A 12,304-nucleotide genomic window follows, 5' to 3' on the forward strand; every position below is an offset into this window, starting at 1 on the left:
GCATTTAAATAGGGAATGAAGACTAGTGAAGTCCAACAGGGTATTACATTAACAATTCTCAGGTTTCCAAGGGATTTCTTTTCCTTCAGCTACCATTGCCTCTGTGCCAGAGATCTGTGATATGTTTTTCAAAATAGGAAATTATATATATCAATTTAAAATATCAGACTGTGTCCCAGGAAAACACTGCATGATGGTTCTGATAAGATTCTAACATCATCATATTTACTTATCCTGAGCTGTAATTGAAAACATTAATTTTATCTACAATAAGAAGATTAAAATTTCTGTAAGTATACTAATGATTACCTGTACATTGCTCCAAAAGGGTCTTTAGATGAAATGCCAAAAGTTCTTTCATACTGGTTTCTTCCTTCTCTAAAATAGCAACCAAAAAAAGTGTGAGTGTGGATTTGTTTTACTCCAAACACACCACTGGGCCATAGTTTCAGCTAGTTCATTACTGCAGAAGGTGCTCAACTTCATACATGTCAGCCTGTTTGAAATGGCTGTAAAGGCAACCTCATTTGCCATCCCAAAATATGCGGATATAATTCTCAACCTTTCACAAGAACGAGTGGTTCTTTTCAAGGCCAGGTTGGACGGGGCTTTGACCAACCTGGTCTAGTGGAATGTGTCCCTGCCCATGGCAGGGGGATTGGAACTAGATGATCTTTAAGGTCCCTTCCAATCCAAACCATTCTGTGATTCTATGATTTATGGGAAGACATCTCAAGTAAAGGTACAACACTAGAGCAATCATCACCATTACACACACCATGTTTGATCATCAGTTGCACGAACTGGAACAACTGTGACTCCAGCCCCATATTAAACTAACTACTGCCATACACCTTCGCAACAGAACTATCTTTAGCCATCATTACTCATAATTTACTTTGTTGATGCCTTCCTGAAGGTCAAACACACAGAAATCTGATTCCCAGATCATCTCTACCATCAGAAGGAAAAGAAAACCAAGGATAGACACAAATGGAAAACAAGAATAAACAAGAACACATATTGGCCATGAAATGATCTGTTGGATTTTATTTCTGAGAATCAGACAGCACCTTCACTGTGTCCTTCTCCAGAGACACATCACTCAGAGCAGCTGCACAGATGCTGCAAAGCAGTCCGCGACAGACAGCACGTGACACTCTTCCTTACCTCACAGCATCAGCCAGGTAGTGCCAGCACAAGTAGACTGTATTTGTGTAATACATCATTATATGATACTGAGACTTGGGACTTGATTTCGTAAGGTAGATGTTGGAAATATCTGTGTTTCTGTAGAGGGCTAAAAGGTGAAATAAATATATTTATTAACATGTATGATACACCACCTCACCAAGCCTATTGTACGGCATGGTATTTATCACCAGAAGATGACTATAGGACCAAAGACACAACCACATTGCTTCACAATCAATCACCCACTGCAATGAGTAGTGGGTGACAGCTGCTGAAAAATGTATTGCTCCATTCAGTGTGAGTAAACACTATCCACCTACGCTTACTCCAGCACCAAACATTTCCTTCAATAACAGCAAAAGGAATGCCTTATGAGTGTCATCACTTACCTATAGGCCTCTTCTATCAAATAAGAAGCCCTTGTAAACAAGTTTCTTTTCTGACCAAAAAGGCCAGCAAGTGGGAGACAAGTCCCCAAAACAGCATGCCAACCACACCTACCCTCTCCTCAGCTGACTAGGGCAGGACTTCCTACAGACAGATAAATGCCTAAAGGACTCACATAAATCTCCCCCGCTTCCTCCAAGGCATCACTCTAGCCACAGGGCTGGCATACAGAAGATAGATAAAAGATAGATCCCGCTCTCTCTAAATTCATTGGACAACTACTGTAAGCCCTAAAACAAGGCCAGGTAACACAAGCCAGAGCACGGGACAAACTTGAAAGACTGGCTAGTCCTGACCAGCTGTCTGATGGCCACAGTTCCCTTCTTATGACGTGGACTCAATGTCTGTAATGCAAGGGTAAACTTACATCACCTCTCAGTTCAGATCAGCAATCTTAACAAAATACTTCACACCATAGTAAAACCCGAAAGAAAAACAAAATGTGTTTTTAAATCATGCTGTTTCCCATGCACCCTGGCATTTTGCTTTAAGATTTAAAATCATGTCCACAGCTCAGTTTTCTTGAGACCACCTCTGCAGAGACCCTAAACATCTTCTCCAAGTTCACCTAAGACTCTTGCACGAAGTTTAGGGATATAGAGCCCTTCACCTGGGTTTTGCTTTACACCTTTAACCATGCTGACATTTGCTGCCTCTCTTTCGGATGAAGAGGGGATCGCATTCCTCAGTGATTCTCTCCTTCTTCCAGCTAGGTAACTAACCTAACACTGGGTAACACCTCTCCCCACACACCTTGCCTCACTTTCAAAACCATTAGTGGTTTAAATCTTTCAGTTTCTTCCCCTTCTTCTGCATTTATTACCTCCTCCTTGAGTCAGCTCTACTGCCAAGAGCTTCAATCCCACGCAGGCATCCAGCAATCTTTCCATCCCCGTGGTGCTGGTACCCAAGCGTGCAGCAATGGCATCTGAGGACAGAGGCTCTCCTGACTCCAGCAGAAGATCAAACACCCCCAACTCACAGGCAGTGAACATAACCTGGGAACAAGAAAAGGTGGGAGTAAGGCACCAGGTGACAGCACCACAACCTACTGCGTTTCTAAAGCTGCTTTGTTGGAGAAAATACACAGATAATAATTTCCTTCCTGTAAAATCGTATTTCCTATAAACAAGTCCAATGATTAAAATGAAGTTTCTCTGAGCACGAATAATACAATACAGTGCTTGTTTCACTTCTTTTCCTTTCCTGGCAAAGCCAGACAATGTTTTTAGCTCACAAAGGTTCACATTTAGAGACCAGGTTTTGAGTGTGAGTGTTCCTGCCTCTTCCTTAGTTTCAGAGCACATTCTCACAGTCTCTCTTGCTTTTTGCTTGGAGAACACAAAGGGAAGACTGTGTGGTGGTGTTTTTTCTCTTGTTGTTTTTGTTCTTTAACTAAGGATCTAATGTATGCTCCAGTGAACACTGAAGTCTCTTCTGTGGCTTGCAGCAGGAGGCACTGGACCTCTATGGATGCTATGGACCCTGTTTTCAGGTACTGATGAGCACAACTACAGTGGTCTCCCTGAGGCAGGGAGGTTCCTCTCAGCCAAAAAGGCTGCCTCATCTGGGCCAGCAGAATTGCCCTGTCTTTTCATAGAGGTGTATAGCATCTCCAGGATCAAGCCCCAAACTTCAGAGAGACATATATAACAATACATGAGAAAAACATCCTTCTGTAGCTGTACAAAGTGAAGTTCACAATTACTAGCCAATTTCTCCAGCCACACACAAACACTCCTAAACCAGAAACAAAGGTATTGACTCAGTTGACTGCCTGCATCTACAATGACTTTAGAAAGTCACAGGAAGCTCCTTTTAGTTTCAGTAAGAACGTGTTTTAACCAAAGTTGAGATTGTTTCTCAAAAATGTAGTACCAGTGTTAATCTGAAAAGCATTGGGCACTCCTCTTTCTCATCAAGGAAAAAGATTTTTCATTATCCATTTTTTTGCATCTTTATTGTCAGCTCTGCCCTTCAGGAACCATAGGATGCAACAGTATTTGCAAAACCCAAAGAGCATTCCTTCCGTTACCGTGTTGGACAGAGGTGCAACAAGGGACAATAGGAAACGTAACTAAATAGTAAATGAGGAAAAAATCTCCACTGCACTGCATTATTTTATGCCCATATGCTTACACACACAGAAAGGCAAATAAATAAGTAAAGCGGAACTAGTAGTTCTACCTTTCTGACTTAATCAAATGCTGTTTGGCAAAACAGTTGCCATACCAGACTCTTTCTTTCAAAGGGAACACACAGAAGTTCTCAAGCTCACCCTTCTGCACAATACAGACAAATCACAGGAGAGAGAAGGAAATTCTTTGAGAAGGTATTTGAAAAATCTTGTTCTTTGCATGGTTTAACAGGGGAGACAAAAGACAATTGAAGCCAGCCCCCTGTTTCTCAAACTCCAAAAATGAGAATTGGGAAGAAATCCCATGGCTGAAGGAACCTTCCACGCTGGAGGTGGTCAGACAGCAAGCCTTCAGCTATAAGCTCCTGTTTGTCTCTGCTCATGCAGAGACCAGGTCTGCTCATCCAAGCTCCAAAGGTCAGGGAGGCCTCAATAAAGACTAAAACTATCCTGAGGGGTCAGGTTGCATTCAAATCTTTTTTCTTTTCAAATTTCCTTCCTGCCGAGATGAGTAGACAGGATGCTTTTGTATTAAATAGTTTTCATTCCAAAGACTTAGATTCGGGTCCTCAAGTGAGATCCTTGAATATTTCTGTTTGCATACTCTTAGAGATCTATCCAAGACTGAGTTATATTTCTTACCTTTGAGACTAAAAATCCACTGCTGTATTGCAAGATGATTTGAGGATAGTGAAGGTCTTCTGGGGAACTCATTTTCCTTCTGGACTGAGGCACAGATTCCCTAGTCCTCTTACTTTAAATAAGCTTCTTTCCACCAGACACAGAGCACACCAGCTGATCCACTTAATCTTATTGCTCCTGAGAAACACACTGGTTACAAAACGTGTTAGCTAAGTTATTTGCCTTTGATGGGTTTTTCAACCAGCTCCAGCTGTTTCTTTGCCTCTTCCATCATCAAGTCCAAGGCTAAAGAAGCCGTGCGGATTGAAGTTTGTACTGTCAGCTCAGCAGCCGCTTAACACGCTGCTACTTCAGAAGCACTGGAAAGCTTCTAACAACCAGAAAACCAGCAGAACAAAACGACCGCAGAACAGCATCAAGAACCTGAACTCAGTGTGGTGCACCCGAGTTCATAAACCAAAGCGGAGTCTTACTCTGAGCTTGTTCAAAAGCAGCTCTAATCCAATGGGTTGTCTTTTTGATGCTGGAAGACTTGTCAAGAACAGAAATTCTCACATATATCCATCAGCCTAATGATGTGACCTCAGAGGAAAGACAATGATTTGGCAACATACTTCTTCAGGTGAAATGTGAACACTCCCAGTAGTTCAAGAGTGAAGGAATATCAGCTCAGCTCCAAGAGGTCACAGCATACTCCTAGCCAAGCTTGGCATCTCTCACAGCCCCAATTGTACTCACCTCTCACTCAAGTGCATGCACAGCACTTACCTTCACCATGCTGACCACAGAGATTTGGTCATCCTCAGGCTTCAGGTCACGTACCCAGGCCTCAGACCTTACCCATACAAGGAAGATGAGTGGCATAACTACTGCATAGCAGACAAGAGCTGCCAAGGAAATAATCTGAGAGCAGAGCCCACACAAGGAGCTGAAGGAGAAGAACGCATCCCTGTGCCTGGAGTAACTTCCACTCAGTTGTGAAAAACCTCGGTGTGTTTCCCCGGCCTGTTTTGCAAGCAGTGCCCATGAAAATGATAAAAGAAACTCAGGGGCATAGTCAGAGGGGAGCTGAAACTTGCTGTGATGGGCATAGGTGCAGGTGACCCCGACGGGGAGCAGTAGGGTACATCCCACTCCAAAGGGCAGAATCAGCCAGGCATAGAGAAGCTGTAAGAGTCTGTTTGTTGTGCTGTTTTCTCACAACGGTTGCTCAGGTGAAGTCTTCAAGAAATTAAATCTACTCTTGTTCCTTTTCTGTATTTTGCAGGTCCCTCCACACACCGGCTTAGAAAGAAATGCCTGTTTGATAGCAGCCCCACAGCAGGGGTGTCCTACTTGCACTTTACCGTGTTTTGGCACAACAGGGTCCTGAGGGATGACAAAACATTCTATGTTTTCCAGTTGGCTGACACAGTCTTCCTCCCTTTCTCTGCAAAACTAACCAGAGGCATGCAGAAAGTCCTTGGGAAGAAATGATGACATGACAGCCCTGTGCCAGATGTGGCATGGATTTCAACTTCATGCAGAACAGACCTCAGAAAATTACCTTTCTGAAACCTCTCTGTCTCATGTCCGTTGGTCCAGCTTGCCAATGTTTGCCACCTGCCCATCCTGCTTTTGGGGGCAGACGCTGCAACTCTCAGGTGAGAAAAAACCCTTTCCACCAAGGAAAGACTCACAGGTTTTATATCACACATGTAGTGATCCTTCAGGCAACAGTATTAAATGAGACCTGACTTAAGCAGCACAGTGATGGCAAAATGTAACAAAATAGCATTTTTTCAGTGGTAGCTTTCTCCATGCTTCAGCAATTAAATTAATGGCAGAACTTGAGCAAGACAGGGATCAACATGCAGTTCAACATTTTATCTACATCAGCTTTGTGTATGTTTGAGGACTGCACTTTACAACTTTGTCCCAATACAACATTTTAATGCTTATCTCTTTTCCTAGGTTGTACTTATAGGCTGCTAACACTAGGTTTGTGCTTCTCTTTTGAACTTGTCTCATTTTAGAAGAAACAGGCCAGTGAAAGTTTTCCGCATGCTCCTTCAGACCATTTTGTGGATGCACTGAAACTTTCTCAAGTAAAAGTTTCCACTGTCTCATTCTTCTATGAATCTGTATTTTCTATTCAGACCCGTACATTTCAAGCAAAAGATGTTGAATTTCTTTTAGTCAGTAGTGAAATAGCAACCTATTTTCTAAGTTAGTTGTTAAGGTTAGCTAAGCAGATGTCACCGTTATCAGCCTTTCCAGCCCCCTACCCTGTACACAATTCAGGAACACTCTCTCCTCCCCAGGTTCTACCACCACAGGGTCTCCTGTGTTACCAGAACAGCAGGTATGAACATATAAAAGTTAAAGCAAACACCAAACACTGTAGAAACACTTAGATCTCCTCATCCTGGCAAACACAGGCTGTAAATATAGTGCTATTGTCTTGCTAGTGCACCAGACTTCACCATTCAGTACAGGTTAAACACTAATATTCTGTTTATTTTGTACTGCGGAGGCTGGATAACACAATACACCTCTCTGCCAGAGTGACTGTCAATCTGTTCAGCTTGCATTGAACAAGACGTGGTTTCTCTGAAGGAAGAAAAACTGGACGACAGGTTCCAAGAACACAGCTACATTCATAATGGACATCTCCCCCTGCTATCCACACCTCAAGGACGGTGCATGATCTCAGCTTCTGTTTAGGAACTTCCGTATGCACATGGGCTAAGGGTGAGTCTGCAGAGTGCATTCGCTTGCCCAAATCTAGACCCACTCTTAGTGAACACACTACACTTTTTCAGTTCCTCAGGTTCATTCCAAAGACAATTCTATGGGAAAAGAAAGCTCAAAAACTTCTCATGGAAACATTCATGTGGATAACCAGGTCAACCTCTTTCCTTCAATAGCTTTCCCTCTCCTCCAATTAATAGAGAAATAAATTGTACATAGATAAATACCACTGGGCAATGATAAACACTGTGAGCCAAAAGATCAGAAAGCTGTCCAAAACTAAAAATATTTCTCTACTGAAGGCAAATTCTCCCTGCCTGCTACTGAGAAACAAATTGGTGCAATTTTGCCCAAGCAGAAACATTTCCCACTCCCGGGATCATAACAGCTATTCAGATCCAGGTCATCAGCCTCACTGGAAGCAAACGCTCACCACACTGAAGTATGCATTTCTCGTCCTTTGAGATAAACTAAACAACTCCAGGAAGAGCTCACTGCTTCTCACCAGCTTACAGACCACTCTCCTCAAATGACTCAGCCACAGATCAGTAATCAGATATTACAGTGACATTTAGTTCAGCTGCATTAAAGATTCATGAGTATGAAAATGCTCAACCCTTGATTCTTGTAGTTTTGACTAAACAGCAGACAGTTAGGCACACAACTGCAGACTAGCATATCCTAACAGGCCATAAATTAAGTCAAAGTTATAGGGTACAAGAGGCTCTGGTAATAAAAAGACCACACAGTTAATTAAACCCACTTGCAGTACTCTTTCAATTATGACTAAATCTGTCTGTTGAGGACACCAGATGTAATTGTCTAATAGGATTATTACTGGTAGCAAGATGTAGGGGAGGAGAGTTGCAGGTGACCCACATCAGATTAATGCAAAGCCACACAGTGTGTTGCTGTCTCCAGGCAAATTAGGGAGTTAGGGAGGCCTAAAATCTAAGCTCCCTTTAAGCTACAAATGCATTCATGAAGATGAAACTGCAATTCCTGCTTTCTCTGAAAACCCCACCAAGGCTTTTTTCATAGCACTTAGACCTGCGCAGGCTAGAGCTCTTACTTTACCTCCGTGGTTCTATTTTGGTGATGAATTTTTCTTTGCCTAAATGACTCACTACAGACAAATACTACACAAAACCTAATTATGTCATTTTTGCATAACATTTGAAAGTTTGAAATGATCTGTCAGCAAAGCGGACTTCGTAAAGTTAATATGTCTGACAGTGAGGAATAGCAGATGACACTACTTTCACACATGCAACCTTCCTTATAAGCAACAAGTACAAATCTCAGGGACATAACAATAATAATGAGTTTCAGTAACGCCAGTATGGAGACAACTGTGTCTCGCTATCATTATTAAGCCTCTAAGTATACCCAGCGTATACCACATGGCCTGGAAGTGCACTAAGATAATACAGTTTATATTTTGTTGGATATTTTTTTAACAATCTTAACACTCAGTACTTTTAAATTGAGCATTCTTAAAAAACTGGATGTTCTTTGTCTTCTTTACAACCTCTAATTCTTCTCAGGTTTTACATATCTTAACATTCAGTACTTTTAAATTGAGCATTCTTAAAGAAGACAAAGAACATCCAGTTTTTTACAACCTCTAATTCTTCTCAGGTTTTACAATACACGCATTTTCCCTAGCCACGTGACTTCTGTCCTTTTTTGACACCACCTAATTTTATTTTTTTCCTGTTTACATCATGTATTCTTCTGGCAGACATTTGAAGTGGGCAGGAAATCCTGTACACACAGCTCTGTCTCTAAGCAAACCCTCCCTTCTCCTTAGTTTTCCTTGAGGTAAAAACTCCGACTGAGAATGTCTTTTGAAGTCCATCACAAGCAATCCAGAGTTGCTCTTGTTTTAACTTCCTGGCCTGCAAAGAACCCCAACAAATGATTCGACCAAACAGTCGTTGAGATCTGTCAGAGGAAGGTTCCAGCAGATAAAGGGCACAGTGTCCCTGGAGACAGACAGACTCACCAACTAAAAATGGTAGAGGGTGAAACTTCAAAGAGAGAGATCCGAAAAGAAAACCAAGACAGAAAACAGCTGAGGCAGGCTCTTACGTCAGAAATGACCCGTGCTCTGTCAAGCGTCACAAAGGCAATCAGTGGACACAGAGCTGCTTTGCACAGGCCATTTTACACTTCCTAATCTGATAATCCTCTCCTCCATTTCTGCAGAAAGAGAGCTTCAGAAAGAGGTGTTCCTGTGGCTTGGCATGGGTAAGCACCTCTGAAGACCTTTTACCTGCTGGCTTATCTCAAATCGTTTTTTACAGTCTTATGCTGATTGCAAGTGAGCTGGTTTTGTCTGGGCTGGAGTTAATTGTTTTCATAGTAGCTGGTATGGGTTATGTTTTGGTTTTGTGCTGAAAGCAGTGCTGGTAACACAGGGATGTTTTAGCTATTACTGAGCGGTGCTTACACACACAGAGCCAAGGCCTTTTCTGCTTCTCACTCCACCCCACCAGTGAGTGGGCTGGAGGTGCACAAGAAGTTGGGAGTGGATGCAACTGGGACAGCTGACCTCAGCTGACCAAAGGGATGTTCCATGCCATATGACATCATGCTCTGCATACAAAGCTGGGGGAAGAAGGAGGAAGGGGAGGACATTCAGAATGACGGCGTTTGTCTCCCCAAGACCTTCATTCCTGGAGATGGCTGAACACCTGCCTGCCAATGGGAAGCCATGAATGAATTCTTTGTTTTGCTTTGCTTGCACACATGGCTTTTGCTTCACCCATTGAATTGTTTTTATCTCAGCCCATGAGTGTTCTCACTTTTACTCCTTGGATTCTCTCCCCCTTCGCACAGGGTGGGTTGGGGTGCAAGTGGCTTTGTGGTGCTTAGTTGCCAGCTGGAGTTAAACCACAACAGCAAGCCACGCGGGGTGCAATGAGCAGAAGAGAAAGATTTTGTCAGCCTTTCATTTTTTCCAGTTAAGGTAGAAAGTAACAGGCACCACTAGGCAATTCCCTAGAGCACTTCCTGACACGTCTGGGACCGTATGCAGAACTGCAAGGAAGTCCTGGTCTGAAGGTGATCAGCTCTTGGTCAGACACTTTGATGGCAGGCTGAAACTGCAATATGGGAGTGACTATCACGTCACCGCACCATTATCCCTTTCTGTTGTCCTACAAATAGTCCAGTTTCAAGGACAGCATTCCCAGGCGTCTCATCCAGAGCAGATAGAGCTCACTTCACAGGTGCCACAGTGCACTTGTGACTAGACTAGGTATCAATCAGAAAACAGTTATCAACCAGCCTTAGCCCTTCAAAAGTTTTATAACCTATTACTATGGCAAAGCATGTTCGAGCTAACCTATGGTTTGGGAGGGGGTTTTGGGGGTTTTTGTTTTTTGTTTTTTTTTTTTTTTAAGGCAGCAGGAGATGTATTCAGGGTATGCAGCATGTAAAGAACCAGATCAAATTCTTTCTGTGATGTAATTAAAGAAGAAAGGATAGTGGTGCATACCATTTTTTAAGGCAGCAGGACATGTATTCAGGGTATGCAGCATGTAAAGAACCAGATCAAATTCTTTCTGTGATGTAATTAAAGAAGAAAGGATAGTGGTGCATACCATTTCAAACAAGCCTTAACAACCCGTTATCAGATTACATTAGAAAAAAGAGATACACTTACTTTTAACTAGAATACACACACATGTAGAGATACTAGACACTAGGAGGATCCATTCTGCACACCTAGTTCTGAAGGATCAACTGCAACTAGATTGCTGCTTTGTAAAAACACTAGAGACAATCGTGCATATTTATCGTGAGGCAGCAAAAGACACATGCTGCAAATAACACGTTCACTGGGCTGGGGAAGGGCCAGATCAATGGAACACAACATAAGCTTAAGGGAATGGGTCTTGGATCCAGATTATAACCAAACTTGCAAGGCAGAATACCAGATCAAAACACAGGCAATACATATTATTTCCTCTTAATTATAATAAAAGAACTCCTTAACTTGTATAGTAATACAAGACATCAGCAGTCAATTCTGCTCACGTTAATGAATTAAGGCAGCTGCCAAACTAGTCAGATTAACTGTGGTCTTACAGAGTCTAAGAACATCTCTGTGTCTGCTAGCAAACATCAGCAGCCACAAAGGTCTGTTACACGATCCTATACACGTTCAAGAACTGCCCTAAGGCCGACACTGGTGCAGTGTCCAGGTAGCACTGATCAGTGATAACGCTCATTGGTTTGCGCTTACAGCCTTGCGGTTCCTGGTACAGCCTTGCACTCACAATTCTGCCAGCCACTGCAAAAATGCCTGGTTTCTCTAACAGTTTTCAAGATGATGCTTCCAGATAACATATCAATTTTTTTTTTTTATAAGCGTGTCTAGTCATGCACATGCCCTTATTCTAGGTCACTGAACAGATTACAAAGGGAGTCGATCAGAAAATTCATGGATATGGTCACAGCTCTGGTAACCACTTACTATTATCAATTACTTCTGGCAATATGACTTGCACATTACCAAAATTACCACAGCAGGCAGCAAGCAGATGGAAAGCACCACAACGATCATATTGAGGGCTTGCCCTTGCGGAGAAGCTGTAGTTTCTACTGGATAAGCTGCTTCCTGAGTCACCTAGAGCAGGCTGAGGCCACAAGACAAAACTGCAGGACCAAAGGCTGGTAAGTGCAGAGGCTCATCATAGCATCACAGAATCATCTGGTTGGAAGAGACCTTTAAGATCATCAAGTCCAACCTTTCACCCTGCACTGCCAGGGTCCCTAAACCATGTCCCTCAGCACCATGTCCACACGGCTTTTAAACACCTCCAGGGACAGGGACTCCACCACCTCCCTGCACAGCCTGTTCCAATGCTTAATGACCCTCTGTGTAAAGAAATTTTTCCTGATATCCAACAAAAATTTCCCCTGACGCAACTTGCAGCCATTTCCTCTCATCCTTTAATTCACAGAATGGGAGAAGAGACTGACCCCCACCTCCCCACAACCTCCTTTTAGATAGTTGTAGAGAGCAATAAGGTCTCCCCTCAGCCTCCTCTTCTCCAGAATAAACAACCCCAGTTCCCTCAGCCGCTCCTCCTAAGAGAAGTTCTCTAAAACCCTTCATGAGTTTTGTTGCCCTTCTCT

At 42.8% G+C, this 12,304-nt stretch overlaps 1 protein-coding gene across 1 annotated transcript in view; it reads right to left on the reverse strand.

Moving 5' to 3' along the window:
• Positions 1–4,492, reverse strand: part of ASMT (acetylserotonin O-methyltransferase) — an 8,059-nt gene extending 3,567 nt beyond the window's left edge. The window contains exons 1-4 of the mRNA XM_010140938.1: positions 4,421–4,492; positions 2,465–2,639; positions 1,171–1,300; positions 310–378 (exon numbers count right to left, since the gene is read on the reverse strand). Of these exons, the coding sequence (XP_010139240.1) occupies positions 310–378; positions 1,171–1,300; positions 2,465–2,639; positions 4,421–4,492 (446 nt within the window). The remainder of the gene's footprint in view (positions 1–309; positions 379–1,170; positions 1,301–2,464; positions 2,640–4,420) is intronic.
• Between the last annotated feature and the right edge of the window lie 7,812 nt (positions 4,493–12,304).

Source organism: Buceros rhinoceros, unplaced genomic scaffold (genome assembly GCF_000710305.1).
Source record: "Buceros rhinoceros silvestris isolate BGI_N320 unplaced genomic scaffold, ASM71030v1 scaffold2928, whole genome shotgun sequence".
In the NCBI taxonomy this organism is placed as follows: domain Eukaryota; kingdom Metazoa; phylum Chordata; class Aves; order Bucerotiformes; family Bucerotidae; genus Buceros; species Buceros rhinoceros.